The sequence below is a fragment of the Pseudonaja textilis genome, chromosome 1 (assembly GCF_049901715.1).
Source record: "Pseudonaja textilis isolate UNSWEBS1 chromosome 1, rPseTex1.2, whole genome shotgun sequence".
In the NCBI taxonomy this organism is placed as follows: domain Eukaryota; kingdom Metazoa; phylum Chordata; class Lepidosauria; order Squamata; family Elapidae; genus Pseudonaja; species Pseudonaja textilis.
The window spans coordinates 188,700,797-188,719,594 of record NC_141990.1 but is presented as its reverse complement, the minus strand read 5'-3'; the positions used below and the strand labels follow the sequence as shown (position 1 = coordinate 188,719,594).

Here is an 18,798-nt window from a genome sequence, read left to right as displayed (position 1 = left end):
GAAGGTTGTTGAAAATTGTCGGGTTTTACTTGTAGTAAGTCCATGCTGGGTGGAATTAAGGAAATTGAAATCCACCATTTGTTAAGGTCATCATGTTGCGTTCAGGTTATTTAAGAGACTTGGATACTGTTCTGTTATAATGTTTATACTTTCAATCAAATGGGTTCTGCCCCATGTGAAATGATCCAACTTCTCTAGCTAAATCTTTTAAGCAGGTAAAAAGGATTCTTTTATAGTCCAGTGCACAAATAAATGGAGGCACAGCTTATTATCCCATTTCCTTTGTAAATCTTAAGCACCTGGTAGCTCTGGTTTCTATGAATAGGTTTCCAAAATAGCCTGGCAGTAGCTTTACATCATCAAATTACGAAGATTTCCTTTGATGGGAAGGGATTTTCTTCTGTAGGAAGTCTGATATGAGCTGCCTAGGATTAAAAAAGATTATGGCTAAGTGTGGCTGTAATCAAACCTCATTCTTTTTCATCATATTCCACATATCGGTAGCCCGTGCTTTTTCACCCCTGATGAAATTGCAGTTATCAATAGCAACTTCTGTCTCAGCATTGTCCACTTCACATTGTTTCAGATAGGAAAGGCCTGTGGACTTTTTCAGATTCAGCTGTCTACCTCTAACTATCACCAATCCTAATATAGCTTTTGGGACCATCTCAAACATTCCTCTGATTGCTAGTATTGATCGGAGATGATGTCTGAATATTGGCCATCATTGAGCAAGGATAAGTCAAATTTTGCCAAGAACCCCTATGGACTACTGTGGTTATTCCCTCTTCTCCCATTTGAAGTAATTTTGGAAAAAATGCTATTAAACCCATCCCATTCATTGATTGGTTCCAAGAGAATTTACTATTCTATCAATACTGAGATAAGATAACAGCAGGTTTTCTATCTCCCTATGTATCCTTAATATGTGGCCTTTTATCTAACCATTACGTCTTTAACACATTGTTAACATTTGCTTTTACTTTTAGATGAGGAGAACAGTTTACATGTAGTTGTGAACTGTGGAGAAGCACTCTTAAAAAACAATACTTACTGGCCACTTGTCAGTGACTTTATTAATATCCTTTCGCATCAAAGTGTGGCTAAGAAATTTTTGGAAGATCACAGGCTACTGGTAACATGGATGAACTTTGTGTCATTTTTTCAAGGTATGTGATGCTTTCATTGATTATACATGTTATTTGTGAATAGAGAAACAGTTTGACAAAACATTTTAAAACATATGGAGGGGTTTATAATGATTGTTTTTCAAAAGCTGTTACAAATATTGAAATTAATTGAAATTAATTAATGAAGTTAATTGGCTACTACAATTACAACAGTATTCCAACTGTTGTAACATCAGTTTGAACTGAACATAGGCTGTAAAGGGATTAAGCTTCTAATTTTTTTTCTGTTTGGCCATTTTCCTTGCTTTTAATGTTTATCCCACACATGTTTGACAACTAACTTTGTTGTTTAATGCATCCCTGAAACAGTTTTTGTAAATAGTTAGCAGCAGATTTATTGAATAGTGTGAAAAATGCATTATTATTTATAGCTAAAATGTACAATGTTGTCTCAATCTTTTAAGGCATGAATTTAAATAAAAGAGAACTTAATGAACATGTTGAGTTTGAATCCCAGACGTACTACGCCGCTTTTGCTGCTGAACTTGAGGCCTGTGCTCAACCAATGTGGGGCTTACTGTCACACTGCAAAATCAGGGTAAGTTGAGCTATATTGTTTTCTCTCTCTTGTGGATCTTTATGATTGTATATTTTAAAAAGGAGTATGCAGTTGTGTCAAATCAAACAACTACTGTGTCTTGTGATCTGTTGGACCAACACAATATTTTATGCCAGTTGGCCTGAATATCTGGTCAGAAAGAGCCATTCAGCCTAAGACACAACTATAAGAAATTCATGCCAAGAAAGAAGAGAATATAATTTATGGGAATATTGGCTGATTCCCAACATGTGTGAGGAACAAGTCTGTAGTTTACCTGGAAAATGCATAACTGTTTCTTATTTTTCCTGAAATCTGTAATACTTCCTTGCTTTCTTTTTTGATTCCAATATTGACGTTGGGCTTTCATTTAAATACAGATCCTCTTTCTGTTCGTGGAAGGAATTGAGAGAAGCAGAGAGGGTTCCCTCCCCCACCATTTTTTATGTGAAGCCCCTCTCCCTGTCTGTAGTAGTGTACAGAAGGTCCTTTTGGGGGCAATCTTTCCAGCTATTGTTAGGTGAGAAGTAATGGCAAAAAAAATCACCTCTCTGTTTAATCTTCCCATGAATGGAGCTCTGTAAATCCAAGGCACTTTAGAGGGAACAAAAAAGAAAGATGGAAGCTGCATCCCTCCTATTTACCTTACCTTTGAAGTGCTACAAGCCTTTGTTTTTTTCAGTCTGTGCAACATTTGTAATTCACTTCAGGAGACGGAAGAGTACACACGAAATGTTGTTAGATACTGCCTAGAAGCACTTCAGGATTGGTTTGATGCAATCAACTTTGTAGATGAGGTGGGTATATCCTATATATTTAATTTGATATTTGAATGTTGTATCATACCATATAATATTACCATATAATTTTAGAATTAAATATACTGATTTTTTTTTAGCCTACATTTCTTGGTTACCAGTTCATATTTGATATTTCTTCTGCACAATGAAGAATTTTCTGCCGTCACAAATATGTGAAAGTATAAATTCATTGGGATATGCTGAAATTTAGATTTTTTTATCCTAAATATTTAATTAAAAACATAAGACAGTATTTCAGTAAATAAGGAATATGCTTGTAATTAGAATTGGTGGGCTGGTCTATGCAGGGAGCATTATACATTGCAGGCCATGGATCCTTTTAGAAGATGCTGTGACTTGTATGGCATGATTTGTAAAGGATCTTTGTTAATGAAATGACAAATACACTTGCAAAGCTTTTTTTAAAAAAAAATCTTACATGGCATTTCTCCTTGTTCATTATCAGATTTTTCTTTCATATGCATTTTTATGTTACTGATTACTTCAAAGACACATTTATTTTATGAATTGAATGTTTCAGAAAATATTGATAAGTGGGGACTTAGTGACCTTGATTTTTAGGGCAAAATTGAGTTCTGACTATGAATGTTTCCTGAAGTCCAGAAAACTACTGTCATAATCCCCAAGTTGAATTTCTTATTAATAGTGTAATGTCCTTTTTTTGCAGCCTACTCCAAATCAGGTTACGTTTCACCTCCCATTGCATCGCTACTATGCTATGTTTTTGAGTAAGGTAGGTAAATCGTTTTTGCAGAGTAAAATTGGGCATTCTACAAGTAGATTTGTGGTTTACCTCAGTATATAATATGCAATTACTTTATTTATAGGCTGTTAAATGTCAAGAGGTAGATTTAGATTCACTTCTTCCAGACCAAGAGATGTTGATGAAACTAATGGTTCATCCACTTCAAATTCAGGTAAATCTTTTCTTATCTCAGCATACTATTATGTAAACTTCGAGAGGTGTCAAATAGTGATCACTGATGAAATTTCATAGACAGAGTATTCAATTTGCCTTGGATTTACTGGAAGCAATTGATTTATATGAATGAAGGCAGATATATGTGTCCCAGGATAATGTTGCAGGATCCAATCTGGATTGGTCACTGGGACCAGAGTTTTAGTCTTCCAAGCTTTCAGACTCATGCTGGAGCCCATCCTCAGGGAATTTCTCTGTAGCAGAGTGTGAGCTGTTCTGTGTATGGTATTCTGTGTGCAGTACAACAGGCACTATAAATACCACACACAGAACAGCTCACACTTTGCTAGAGATAAGTTCCCTGAAGATGGGCTCCAGCACGAGCCCCAAAGCTTGGAAGACTAAATTGTTTATTCTAAATTGCAATTGTTTTATAGCTGGATGTATGACTCTAGTGTCCAACTTGAATGTATTTATCAAACTTATGTCAAAGCATTTTATGTTGTTATCTTTCAATTTATGTTTATGAGAGGAGCACAATAAAGAAAGACAAATTGCTAGATAATGCAAGTTTACAAAGAACAAAAGCAAGACAAAATTTTCAAAGGAAATTAAATACAAGTAAAATAGGCAAGGTACTATCAAGGACTACTTTGTTTTATTGAATATTTAAATTTATTCTAGGAGCTGAAGATGCACTAAAGCATACAAAGAAACTTAGATATGTTGCTACTTTCTTGAGATAGCATACATACAATTTGTGGTCCTAAAAAGAACAAATATTTTGATAGGTTCCAATCTTGCTGGAGATCTGCTGCAAAAACTGTATAACTCAATATAAGAACGTATTTTCAGGAAATAAAAATAACACAGATAGTCAATAGATCACATGTTTATCTACGATTATAAAATATAATAATGTGGAAATTGTTTTCCTTTTATTCCACATTTGGTAGGCAAGCCTTTCTGAAATTCATAGTAATATGTGGGTAAGGAACGGCCTGCAGATTAAAGGACAAGCCATGACATATGTGCAGTCTCACTTCTGTAATTCTATGATTGATCCTGACATTTATCTGTTACAGGTAGGTCAACGCTGTCTTTGACTCCATCACTTAGTGTTAGTACATAATTGAATATGATAACTAACGTGTATATGTGCTTCTTTGAAGGTTTGTGCTTCTCGACTTGACCCCGATTATTTTATTTCCTCAGTTTTTGAAAGGTAATGTGCTATTATTTTATATAAAAATCATCTATAGATAATCCTCTACTTACAACAGTTTGTTTAGTTACCGTTCAAAGTTACAATGGCACAGAAAAAAGTGACTTATGACCGTTTTTCACACTTATGACCATTGCAGCCTCCCTGTGGTCACATGATCAAAATTTGGATGCTTGGCAACGGACTCATAGTTATGACGGTTGCAATGTCCCGGGGTCACGTGAACAGCTTTTGCGACCTTCTGACAAGCAAATCAATGGGGAAGCCAGATTCATTTAATAATTTTGCTACTAACTGCAATGATTCACTTAACAACTGTGGTTAGAAAGGGATCTATTGTGGTCATAAGTTGAGAACTACCCGTATTTATTCTGCTTGTATACCAACAAACAGAAAAGGCCAATTTACAATAATCATACATCCAACTAATATGTCCACCGTATACATTCTTAAAACTGTAAACTATTTAGATGTGAGAGAAACTATCTAGGCAAATTAGAAACATTGAAAATAGAACTCTTCCTAAACCTTTGCAACTATATTAAAGCATCAAGTTGGCTGCTGAGTTGCAGTGGATAAAGATTCCCACCACTGTGAGTGTTAGCATTGCATGATTCATGATTGGAAAAAAATGTTCTTCTTTTTCTTCTTCGAATCACTTATCTCTCGCAGAATTCTAAAGTTCCATGAAACTCCAGTGGAGAAATGCTGATTTACAGAGATAATTTCTCACGAAGCCTTTCAAAAGAAAATAATTCATCTAGAGGCCTATTTAGAAAGGATATTTCTATAATACTGAAAATAATTGTAAAGATCTGGAAAGCTATTTTTCAATTGAAAAACAAAACAAATGTAGCATCTCTGTCAGCCTTCCCAGATAGACTATTTGGAAACATGACCCAATGAGCTAATTCTACTTTACTCTCAGGCTACCTTAATAGAATCTTGCAAGTCTGAAAGTACAAATCTCTCACTATCTATTTTTATAGTCTCGTAAGTTAGGGAGGAGTTTCTTTATCAGCCTGTTATAGAGCTGTACCCACCCTCTGATTGTTCTCTAGGCAACATGTCCCCCGTCCCCGTCCCGGTCATTCTCACATACCATCACATCTCATACACCTGTACATCTGCTGGGATTGATTACATTCTTTTTCAGCCTTTTTACAGGCTTTTTTTTACATCCCTGTACTTAGCTCCTACTAATTCTCAAACTTACGTCATCAGAAATCAGCTCATTCAGTTCTTTTTTTTTTTTTTTTTTTTTGCAGCATACAGGAATTTATTTACCAGATTCATTCTGGGGGTAGTACAAAAATAAATGTATCCAGGGGTTTCCATTTTGTGGAACTTTCCACAGTCAAAACAACAACCAATGCCATTCTCAAGAAGAAACTTCTTAAGTTAGAAACTCTTGTCACTTCATAATCTATGGCTGTAACCTTGTCATAAAAATTCCTCAAAAATCCCCCTCACTAGAGTGTTGCAGGGCTGCAACCATTTAACACTCAACTAAGCACTGCATGTTGAATCTTCATGACTCTAAAGGATCTTCTGGAGGTCAATCTTTGCCACTGATTCTTTCTCCCAAGTAGACTTGTAAACAACCTAGTGGAGTTGGCTACATTCCTGTATAGGTTCTATATAGAGGTACTCCTCAGTTACTGACCACAATTGGAATGGGCAACTTTGTCACTAAGTGACTAAGATGGAAAATCACATGACCACGATGGATTTATATCACTTCCCATTTGGTCGCTACATAAACTACCACGTTAAATGTTACCACAATTTGCAATTTTATTTCCACATTCTCCATTAACTCTGCTTTCACAAGCCAATTAGGAACCGTGTCAATGGCAGTTACGTGCATCGGTTGTGAAATACCTAATGATGATCACATAACCAGAATGGTTAGGCAGTCATAAATGCAAAGATTGGTCAAAATATTTTCACACTGTAGTAACTTTGAACAGTCACTAAACAACATCAAATAGTACACTGGTCAGAAGGTGTCTCTTAGTTTGGTAGAAAGCACGTATCCCAAATGCACATGTTATTTTGACCCATAATTTTCTTTAGCAATATAGCCAACTTTTTCTAGGCTGGATTTTTTTTTCTTGCTCAGGTTATCTTTATAGAGTTTCCTCCCAAATTTCATCCTCTTAGCAATGTCAAAAAGTTAAAGAGAGAAAATCAGCAAGAGTTTAGTTACGTGATTTTCTTGGCTTCATAGATGTTAGGAATATTTAGCCCATACTTGCTCTCTTGTGAGTTCCATTTGCTGTAGAGTACAATGAGGAAAAATACAAGATAGGTTCAAGAAGCTTTAGAAATAGATAGGATGCTGATATGAAAGCTTGCAAATTAAGCTAATAGTGTTGTTTGGCTAATTCTACAGCTTCACAATCCTCTCAAGTTAGCAATAGATTTTGGGGTTGCATGAATTCAAAGGTTTCTTCAAACCTGTACACAATTATGTTTCTGAATTTGTCTTTGTTTTTTTTTAATCCCTATAGGTTCAAAGTGGTCGATCTCTTAACAATGGCTTCCCAACATCAGAACACAGTGCTAGATTCGGAGCATGAGAGGTCAATGTTAGAAGGCGCTTTAACCTTTCTTGTCATTCTTTTAAGTCTACGTTTACATTTAGGTGAACTTGGAGTCTTTTCTTCTATGCTTTAGTTTTAGCAGCTTATTTATGCAGGTGTGCGTAACACAGACCTTAATGAATTTTAAATTATCAGGGTGGGGCAGATAAAACAGGTACAAACTATTTGGTAACAATTTATTTTCTTATTTCTTGCAACCTGGTTAAATACGTGTTCATATTTGTTGTTTACAAGCAACTGCTATATTAAAGGCTTAGTTCAGGAAGCCAACAAATAATTCTTAATTTGAGTGCCACATTGGCAGAAGTTCTGTTCTGTTATATTTCATGGAGCTTGTTTCCAGGTAAATATGTGTAGCATTATTGTTTTGATCCTTAATTTTTTATTATCCGTTCTAGTTAAAGACTTACAAAACTGGAAAATTGTAGAAAGCTGCTTTATAGTAACTAGGGATCCCAATGGGAAAAGGCCACAGTGGAGGTGGTTGATGGATTAACAATAGAACCCACCTCCCCACAACCTGGCCCTGCCCTCCCCATCTTTAATTGGATCGTAGCATTTTGATTGTTTTAATTTATGTTTTTAGTATATTTATATTTAACTTTCATGATTGTAAACCACCCAGAGTTTCCTTGTGGTAAGATGGGCAGTCAGTATTTTTTTTATATAAATAAACACTAGATCAAATCAGTTGTTTCATTTAGTTCAATATTTTCAACTGTCTCTGTTAGGGATAAAGATAGAAATATTTCTTTGCTTGGACATCCTGGGAAAATAATCTGGTTCTCCTTATTTAGTTTGTTACTGATTGAGAACTTTGAAGTCTCCAGGATGCCTGCAACAAGAGCCATTTTTTTTTCCACCTCCGAAAGAGAAGATGTTAGTTTATTTTACAGCTAGGTAGATGAATACTCTAGTTAACCCCTGCCATCCACAACAGAATTAGCCAGATCCAACATTTTTTTTTTCTGGTTTGGCAATGGGGGAGGGGTCTTTGCTCTGCTCTCCAAACTTTAGCTAGATTTTAGGGCTAAAGTTAGCGTTAGGTTTATTCTGTTCTATCCAAACTACAAACTACTAAAAAAAGAAGAAGAAGCATTAGCTTTTCTTGTCCTACTTATTTCCACGGAAGAGTGAAATCTAGCATCAGTTAGAAAAATAATCAGTAATGGCAAAATGGTTAGCATTTGCTCTTTATTTGAGCTTTTTATTTTTCCATGTCTTTATTTTGGAAACAGTTCATTTCTGATGACTTAACAACATTCAAGCTTGTGTTGGAGCAAATGATCAGATGAATTTGCATCAGACTGTATTCTTATATTGTATATGCATTGTATTCATAAAAGCTCTTTTGAAGTATTCTGACTCATGCGGGGATTTATTGTTAATAGGTAAAAGTTAATTGTTTGGAGAGCTCAATCAAATCTTTATTATGATCATGGACCAACATAATGAGAGTGGGATAGAACTATTTTCAAAAATTGAAATATATGTAAACAAAAAATTAACACTGGAATGTTAGCATCCGATTGAGGAGAATGTTAATTTACTATGCATTTTATATATGTGTTATCCAGAAATAAGCCTAAATGGACTCAGTGGGACCCAATGTCTAATTAAGATATCTTACATAGCTTGTAAGAGACGGGGCTTGTAAGGCACATGTGTTATACTTGGATGTCTTCAATACACTTTAGGCCATTTAAACAGGTTTATCATTTAGTTGGAAAGTTGTATAGTAAACATAAATCTTTTATTTCTTAGATTTTGAGTATATTAATTTCCCTATCAATTTTTTTCTAGGGATGACAGATGATGAGATTTTAAGAGCCGAAATGGTAGCTCAGCTCTGCATGAATGACAGAACTCATAGTTCTCTACTGGACCTTATATCCTTGTGAAATTATTTAATTTATGATTTCAGGCATTCTGTTGCATTTTCCTTTCATGTGTTTTACAAATAAAACTATTTTGAACTTGTGTTGCCCCATATCAGGTTAATCGTTATTTGTGGCTAAGCTTTACATATAAAAATCACAACAACCTTGGAATAAAGTTTAAACTTTTGTTGTATTGGCAAAATGCTATCAGTAAGCCAAGTCTCTCTAGTTTTGATGTAAGAAATCTATCACACTTTATCCTGACTTCTTCTACAATTTGTTTCTAAAGAAGTGACAAAAAATCTGTGTGTATTTTGGCATTTAGGTAAAGTGCCTGCTCTTTGTTGGGCCTTGAATTCTGGGTAGGGATAGAAGGAACCAGGACAAATAAGCATATATCTTATGTAATTGATAGTTTGAAACATAAATCTGTTTAAAAGTTATGCAATGTATACAAAGAACCAGAAGAGTGCAGTATACCATTATTCTTCTAGCGATGTAAATTTTGCTATTTAAAGATGTACTACAAATTTAATTCCTGTAATCCCCAAAAGACTAAAATAATTAAAATGGGATTCAAATTTTAATGATCTAATAGAGACCTCTTGTGGTGAAATTTAGCATTTCCACAAGGTAATGTTGATAGTTTTTTCCTTCTAAACAGTTACATACAATGTTTATAGGAAAACCTTGCTGCAGAAAATATCTTCTTAATGATTGCTATTGTCTTAACCAAATGATAACATTCCAGAAAATCCTAATCCTAAAAGTGGCATTATTCCTGGAAGTTTAAGTTTTGAATCAATGCTGTCTGCTGTGGCTGATTTTAAAGCCCCTGTATTTGAGGCAGGGGGTTCCATGCAGCAAGGAATGTATACACCTAAAGGTAGGATAAAATGTATTAATGTACTGTACATTTGCAACTTATTTTAAGCACTCTAAAAAGATCAGAAATACTTCTATTTCATTTTTAACACCGGTTACATAGTGTTAATTATATGATGTATGCTTGAATGATATGTGCTTTTGTTTTCTTAATCACTTGATTTAAAGAAACATGGTGACTTTTGATGTGTAAAAAAGAATATAATGGATAATATTGCTCTGTTTTAATCTTGGGGAAGAAAGGTTGTGATAATGGAGATGGTGAGGATAAATGAAGTGCATTCTGTTACTGATCTATTCATCTATATAGTACATGCATAGCTTTATATGAAATTACCATAATTATTATATATGTAGTATCATAATTAAATTATGAATTTGTGCATATTATGAATTATAAAATTATGACAATAAAATAATCATAATATGTAAATATGTACTGGCTCTTTTTAACAGCTGAGATCTGGGATGAAGAATTTGACCCAGTCATGGTAATTCTCCGAACTGTTTATCGCAGAGATGTACAGTCTGCAATGGATAGATATACTGCCTTGTAAGTGGAATATGTTCTGTGTCATAAAAAGACCGTTATGTAACAGAAATAGGAAGCTGTTGACTATTTGGAATTTCTCTCTCTCTGTGTGTTTAAGTGCCTTACAGAAGAATTAAGGGAGGCAAAAAAACCCTTTCCTTTAATATAGGCTTACCAATTAAAACATCTTCAAGCTAATGGCTGAAATTTTAATTTATCTGTTAATACTGGTTTGTTGGCAGCAGTACTCTGTTTATTCAGGAAAATAGACACTTTGCATCAGAAATAGTAACAGTAATTATAGTTTTCTATATTGGCTTTTATGTTAATGCCCAATCTAGGTGAATTGCAAGCTGCTTCTAAATATAATAGGATATTTCTTGTGTTCAAACTAAGTATTAGAGAAATACCATATTGTTTAGAGTATAAGATGCTCTGAAGTATAAGACGCACCTAGCTTTTGGGGAGGAAAACAAGAAAAAAATCTGTCTCTGCCTCCTTGCAACAAACAGCCTGGTCTGCTTCAGCACAGCCTGATTAGTACAAGCAGCTGATTGTCGGTTGGATCATCCTCCCGATGATCAGTTGTTTCAGGCTGCAGGGATCGCCATTGCCTATTGCTGCCTCCGCGCACCCCATTTTCGGCCTCTTCATCCCATTTTCCGCCTGTTCCAATCCCCGCCACCCGGAATGGGTGGGAAATGGGGCACAAGGAGGCCGAAAACAGGCTGTGCGGAGTTTGAAAACGGGATGTGGAGCCCGAAAATGGGGCATGCGGAGGCAGCAATAGGTGATGGCAATCTTTTCAGCCTGAAACAGCTGATCGTAGGGAGGACGATCCAACTGACAATCAGCTGCTTGTGCTAGTCAGGCTGTGCTCAAGCAGACCAGGTTGTTTGCTGTTTGCTGCAAGGAGGCAAATTGCTGGGAGGCAGAGGCCGAAGGGTGGGGGCCGGCATGCACAGACATTTCCACCCACTTTTTTGGGGGGGGAGGGAAGTACGTCTTATATTCTGAAAAAATACGGTAATCTGTGAATGTATGCAAGTCTCAGTATTGCATATTGAATCAATTGTGCCTGGAATATAGTCAAGAGAAAATCCATTGTTGTGGATAAGCTCTAAAATCTGATCCATGTTTATATACAGTTTCAATTTAGTCAGGGAAAAACTGTTTTATTTATAGATTATGACAAGTTATCCCTTATTAGGGTGCTACATAGTAGTTAAATGTATACTTTTTGTATACTGCAAAATATTATGAAATGTCTGGTTTTGAGCTAGATTTGGTCTATGTTTTTATTGCTTTGGTTTTTAGAAATGATATGTCAAAATGATGTATCACCTGCCATATTTCATATATATATATAACCTTTTCATTTTTTAGTGAATTGAATAATGTGTTCCTTCAGGCGAAGTAAAATCAGATTGGATCAACCTTTCGAGTTTCTTCTTTCCTCAGTCTTCTATTCCTTTTTTTCCTTCAACTCTGTATCTTTAGCTTAAAAAGTGGTTCAAATTCAAGTGTATAACTAATCTTCATGTTTACAGGTAAAGAATATTCAGTGTAGAATTTCTGTCTTTTACAGTTTAAAACAGAGTGGAAAAGTCCATGGAAATCCTTGGCCTCCCTACAAGAAACGAACACATTTGCACCCAAGTTATAAAGGACTCATGAAACTTTTGCATTGCAAAACTTTACACATTGTACTGTTCACTCTACTCTACAAGGTAGTATTGGAAAGGCTGGGATAAAGAATTTGAAACTAAGAATTACTTTCAACATTGTTTTAAGTTTTGTGCGAAAAATATTGTTTTTATTACACACAATACAATGCAATACATAAATTGTACATGTTTTCCTCTTTTTCATTGTTTTTCCAAAGGAAAAACTGAACACAAGTACATATATTTAAGCTTACTAGTATGTATGTATCTATGTATGTATATACAGTTTGTACTTTTTCAGTTCTTTTTAAAAAATAATAATCTTATGATAAAATATTTTTCCGGTTGTGGTTGAGGATTCTTGTAACATTCATTAATACTGTGTATTCAGTTATTGAATTCTGAATGGGAAGTTTTTATTCCCCTGAATTCTAAATGGAAAATGTGTTTCTTTATTTTGTCATAGATTTTAATGGATCATCAAAATTTGTCAGAACATGTCCTTTGCATGGTTTTATATTTGATTGAATTGGGACTAGAGAATTCTTCTGAACAGGAATCTGATGAAGAAGTAAGTGCTAATTAAAGCATTTTACATAGAAAACAAACAAGCTTTGCATTGAAATGGTGCAGTGTTGTGCTTTTTTCAGGCTTCTTCTCCATACCATTTTTCTCCAATTTTCCCTTCTTTTTATATTCTGCCATATTTCCTGCCTACTGAGTATTTCTTCCTCCATTTATAGGTTTTCTCCTGTACCTGTACTGAAAACACACTTTCAGTTGCATGACATTTAAGTTCTCTTATTGAGAAATTAAATCTTCAATTGTGAAGTTATATTAAAAATAATTGTTAAATGTGAATGTGAAAGTATCCCACTCATACACAAAAAATTTACATTATTCCTTCATTCATTTATATATGCATTCTCCTGTTCCAGCCATTCCATTTTGTTTTCTCCTGCTGCTTTTCTTGATTATTCCCATTCAAGTCAACCTATATCTCTATAGATTCTACATTCTAAGTTACCGAATTATTATGGGATAGTTTTTAATCATTCCTACAAAATCGTGTTATTTGCAAAATTAAGGCTACCCCACATCTGCTAATATCTTGTTTGTATGGATGGATGATGTGATTTTCTCTTTTTGCAACCTGAGAAATCTCCAATATATACTAGCCTTTGTGATGCATTTTATTTTTAGAGATATGTTTCTCTCGTTGAGTAAAGATAGATGGATTTAAAGGGTGAAGGTGAGCTCAAAGGAAAAGTAATATAACATGTCAACTAAAAATGAGTATTTTAGCCAAGCTAATCTTGTGCAAGTTATTTCTTCTCCACTTACCAGGCATAGTATAGGAATAGCAGTAAATCACAAACCTCTTTGAAGGGTTATAAAGAACATGTATTGCTGACCTTGGTATATGGAAGTATGAATTCCATAGGATTGCTATTTTAATTTTTTTGGGGGTTCCATTTATGTATAATAGTAGATTAAGATTTTTTAAAAAATAGTGTATTGAACATATCACAATAATCTAGGACACATAAAATGCTAAGATATGATATTCACGATAAGATAAAAGAAAAATCAATGATAATAATGTGATCCTGGAATTTAGTAAAAGTATTATGTACCCAGGTTTTCTGAGTACTTTGTAAAGTGAGATGCTACATGTTAGGGTCATGCAACCCATTTGGGGACTTCACTTGGTGAGCAATCCCAAGAGAAGCATATCCTGGACAATTCTCAAAACGTTTGAAGAAGCCCTAATAAGACCTTGGGTGACATAACCACTCCAAGAATGTCCCTTCAAATGTTTTACGCTGCATGAATAAGTATAAATTCTATTCTATCTTGAACATACTTCCCCCCCCCCCCAAGATATTAGTCTATATATTTATTGTTATTAAACTACCATAGTTACATGGCTAAATAGAGAACTAAGTATTTTTTTACATGCTGAAGTTGATATTAATTTTTATATATTTACTGTTTGTGCTAATTGAATCGTACAATGTTGATCATCAACTTCATGTGTTATGGTTAACATACTAGGATTCCATGGGTGGCCATGAACGTTGCCATGATAGCTGGTTTCCAGGGAATAATTTGGTGTCAAATATGCGTCACTTTATTAACTATGTGCGGGTACGAGTACCAGAGACAGCACCAGAGGTGAAAAGAGAACTGCCTGCAAGTACAAGCTCTGATGGCTTAGCAACCTCTCAGGTAAAGTTGTAACCTCTATTTTTTTTTTCTTACTGTGGTAATTTTAGATGTTTAAGTTCAGCATAGATTTTAATCTTTATATAGGGAGTTCAAGTAAGCTTTGCTTAAAATGTAATTTTCTCTGTCACTGTTTACATATCTGGTATTTAGTAATATGATTCTAAAGGATTTTTAATAGCCTCCTTTTTCCTCCAACTTATCAGAATCCAAGGCGCTCTAAAGGACTCCAGAGAGAGGTAGATTTGTGTGTATTTTGTAAATCTAATGCAATGTTGCTTTAACTATGCTGACCCTAACATTATGGCATTTCCTATTCATTTCAAACCACTAAGACACAGTATTTTTGAAATAGTCTTATGATTGTATTAAAATATTTGTATTTCTATTAAAATATATGAGTGTAATCCTTTAGTTTGGTCCTAAATTCAATATGCGAGCTGCCAGAAATAATAAGTAACTTGTTAATGGAATATATGCTAGCTTGCTTTGTTTGAATATGTATGAATTTTTGTTGGAAGTATTGCTAATATTTAATAATTTTCAATTTAGTTTCCCTTTTCTCAGTAAACTTAGGCTTCCGGTACTGTTAAAAATAATTTGAGTTGAAAAATTATTCATGTTCATGAACATAATTATTTTATAATTAATTCATAATTGGATTGTTACCTCTCAGATAGAAAAATTATGAAGATCTAAGCCATAGTCTATTTTCCTAGGTAAAACAAACATGCATTCTTATATTTTATTAGAATTGAGATTATGATTTTAAAAAACCCTACTAAATGGAAAGTAGGTATCCTCCTTTAGTTTTTTAAGAGTGGCAATAAGCTCATATTATGTGACGTACAACTTTTTGTGAAATATATAGTGTAGAGTTTGATTTTTGGATCATCACTAGAATTTTTCCTAAGCATTCCAAATCTTTTGGAGTATTAAATGTGTGTTTGTTAATAATTGCTTTTTAAGGAAGAAAAAAAAATGTTGTATGTGATCCCCTTCTGTAAATGTTAGACCATAAATTGTTAAAACTGTTCAGAATAAGAGAAGTTCTTGAATCTTACTTTGGATTTTAAAAAATCTATTAAACATACATTCTGGTACTTACCTAAGAATAAACTGAGTTTACTATTTCCCCAAAATTCAGTTTGGAATATATTAGTATTCCATTGTTAATTTGGCTTGTGCTTTTTATATTGCAACCTGCTGAAGTGAACTAACTTTATATTGGTAGCATACCTTAATTTGAAATCATGGTTTGAAGTTGTCTTATGAATCTCCTTTTGTAGTATTTGTGGCTTGTTGTTCCATCCCAACTTTATTTCTTTGCTTAATCTTAGCTGATTATTTCATTCTGTTCTTCTCCAGTCTTGAAGGAAAAAGACAGCTAGGAAGGGAAAAAAAAACCCCTACAAGACAGTTTAAGAACTTCTCATTCACAGTTCTCAGATTTCTCTGTCCTTCTTTTCTTTGCCTATCACCAACTCTTTCCTTTCCCAGATCCTTTCTGACAAGCCTTCCCTCTTCACAACATTTCTCCGCATTACAAGGAGCAACACTAAACACTTACATTGGTATTTACCTCTGTTTCATAAAAGATACGTGTTAAAAGTACATATATCCTACATAGCAATAGCACTTAGACTTATATACCACTTCACAGTATTTTCCAGCCCTCTCTAAGTGGTTTACAGAGTCAGCATATGGCCCCAACTATCTGGGCCCTCGTTATACCGACCTCAGAAGGATGGAAGGCTGAGTCAACCTTGAGCCAGTGAGACTCAAGCTGCCAAAATGTTGGCAGCCGGCAGTCAGCAGAATTAGCCTGCAGTACTGCATTCTAATCACTGCGCCACCATGGCTCTTATGGTAAACTAAAGAAGCTGTTCAACAGATTGAATAATTTGTTTTAAAGCCTACCAAGTCTACACTAAACCCTGTTTCTGCTCCAATCCTTATATGCATTCAGGACCAAGTTGCTGTAAATAATTGTACTTCTAGTTCCCTATTATTAACATTTTAGTAGAAATAGCAGAAAATGTGTGTTGGGAGGTATTTATTACATTTATTTATGTACCTCCTCAAGATTCCGAGTGGTTTATAAATTCATTCATTCAATCAGTCAGTCAGTCAGTCTGTCTGTCCGTCTACTCCCCACCCACATGAAACATCGAACACAAACCTTTCCATGCTGTCAAATAAAAAAAGTGCATCCAAAAATAGCTGAGTTTTACAACTCCAATTCAAAGGCTTCTGTAGAAATTATTCAGCAGCTATGCAACGGCTAGAGAATTTTCAAATATCTTTCTGGTCCTGCAATTCTGTATAATGACTCAAATGTTTAATAGGATTTTAGTTTCTTTAACAAACCATGTTTAGCGATGCACACAAATGCGACTAAAATGTTTTACACAGTTAAAGCTTAGCTTACAAATTAAATCAGTTGAAATGTAGAAAGTTTGCTCCAAAAGGGGAAGATGGGATAAAAAGCATTTGATCCTTCTCCTGATCGTGTTATCTGGTGTAGCAGTGGAGACTTATGTACACTTTAGCCTTACAGAACATGGCATTCATTTAAGTTGCATTTGCATATAATACTTTGCTAGCTTTTTAAAAAAAATGTTTCACAAGCTATTATGGCTTGATTCACACACACTGCTAAACTGTTACAAGTTAATTTCCATTCTATGCTAAACCAAGCACAAGCATACCACATTTCGGTTCAACATTATATATGAACATTATATGTAAAGGAGTGTGTGTGTGTGTGTGTGTGTGTGTGTGTGTGTGTACAATACAGTATTTTTCAGTTGTCAGTTTCATTGCATTTTAGATTAAACTAAAATTCCCTTTGGTATGCTTTGCTGTTGCTGCTAAAATGTTTCGCAAAAAGTGGGGGTTTTGGCATCTAATGCAGTGTTTATGTTTTCCTTTTAAGAATTCAGGGACTGCACAAGTGTTCAGTTTGGTTGCAGAGCGTCGAAAGAAATTTCAGGAGATAATTAATCGCAATACTACTGAAGCCAGTCAGGCTGTTCGGCCGAAGTCTTCAATGAAATGGTCTGCTCCTGGTGCAACTCCCCAATTAACAACAGCTATTTTAGAAATCAAAGAAAGCATATTGTCCTTGCTTATTAAGCTTCACCATAAACTGTCAGGCAAACAGAACTCCTACTATCCTCCGTGGTTGGATGACATGGATACGTCAAATCACCACGAAAACCCCAAATATTCTCATGGCGATGGAATGACTGCTGTAGAAAGGATTTTATTAAAAGCTGCTTTTCAAAGTAGATTAAACAAACACATCATTGAAGAAATATGTAGAAAAGTAACTCCAATGGTCCCACCCAAAAAGATTAGTCCAACAGAGAAGAAAACTTTGGACAAAGAAGAAAGGTAATTTTTTTTAAAACGCTGACAAGAGAAGCATGATATTATTTTGTTCTCCAACTGTTATTGTTGCCTTATTTTGCATTTGAAAATGTATTCTAAAAAAGTGGGTTGTGGGCAAAAACTTCCTTATGGGTAATACAAGCCATGTTCTAATTTAACATTTTATGATTTGATTTTATTTTTTTATCCTATTTTATTTTATTATTTTATTTAATACTGTACATTTTCTAGGGGGATGAACAGGCTGAGCTAGAGGGCAGAATTAAATATGTAATCGTTTTGAAGTCATTGCGTAGCCCCAAGAGACCCAAGTCTGGCCTTGCACGAATTCCATTGACCCTTATCTCGTTCCAAATTAGCTTGGACCATTAGTTCTCAGATTCTTGAGTATAGGTGGCAAGAATGAACTCTTACTGCTTTGAACACAACTCCTGTTCCTGGTTATTTGTGTCTGGCAGTTTTGTAGTTTTGGATGACAGAATAAGCTATATTGAAGTTTTTTTTAAAGTAAAGACAAAAACCAAATTCACCTCTACATAATATTTCAGTTAAGGTTAAATCCTATGCCTGTTCCGATTGCTAAGCACATGGGCATCTAGTAAAATGTAAGACTATAGAAAGGCATGTAAACATCAGCGGTGGCTGGCTCTGGGCTGTCAAGACTTGTGGAGCTAAATGTCTACTGAACTGGAACAGAAATACATGGTGAATGTGAAGTTGCTCAGGGTGCAGTGAAGAATCCAATGAATTAGAAACAGAAATCTGGTTAAAATAGGCAAAATACAAGAGCTTTTTAAGATGGTTGCCTGTCTATATGAATATATTATGGTAACAAATTACGACTACACAAGGAATGGTGTCTTACTAAAGCCATTTTGGCAATTTTTCAACTGACTGAGAAATGTCA

At 34.7% G+C, this 18,798-nt stretch overlaps 1 protein-coding gene across 7 annotated transcripts in view; it reads left to right on the top strand.

Annotated features, from left to right (window-relative positions):
- Positions 1 to 18,798, top strand: part of UBR3 (ubiquitin protein ligase E3 component n-recognin 3) — a 96,329-nt gene that overhangs the window by 24,541 nt on the left and 52,990 nt on the right. For 5 of the 7 annotated variants that reach the window (XM_087919967.1, XM_087919968.1, XM_087919966.1 and 2 more), the window contains 16 exons: positions 990 to 1,169; positions 1,595 to 1,728; positions 2,439 to 2,525; positions 3,217 to 3,282; positions 3,377 to 3,466; positions 4,425 to 4,553; positions 4,641 to 4,693; positions 7,210 to 7,343; positions 9,106 to 9,193; positions 9,929 to 10,068; positions 10,524 to 10,620; positions 12,188 to 12,329; positions 12,733 to 12,837; positions 14,325 to 14,498; positions 14,702 to 14,734; positions 17,434 to 17,894. In XM_087919967.1, the coding sequence (XP_087776093.1) occupies positions 990 to 1,169; positions 1,595 to 1,728; positions 2,439 to 2,525; positions 3,217 to 3,282; positions 3,377 to 3,466; positions 4,425 to 4,553; positions 4,641 to 4,693; positions 7,210 to 7,343; positions 9,106 to 9,193; positions 9,929 to 10,068; positions 10,524 to 10,620; positions 12,188 to 12,329; positions 12,733 to 12,837; positions 14,325 to 14,498; positions 14,702 to 14,734; positions 17,434 to 17,894 (2,113 nt within the window). The remainder of the gene's footprint in view (positions 1 to 989; positions 1,170 to 1,594; positions 1,729 to 2,438; positions 2,526 to 3,216; positions 3,283 to 3,376; positions 3,467 to 4,424; positions 4,554 to 4,640; positions 4,694 to 7,209; positions 7,344 to 9,105; positions 9,194 to 9,928; positions 10,069 to 10,523; positions 10,621 to 12,187; positions 12,330 to 12,732; positions 12,838 to 14,324; positions 14,499 to 14,701; positions 14,735 to 17,433; positions 17,895 to 18,798) is intronic. The other 2 variants (XM_087919970.1, XM_087919969.1) reach the window with 1 other exon arrangement.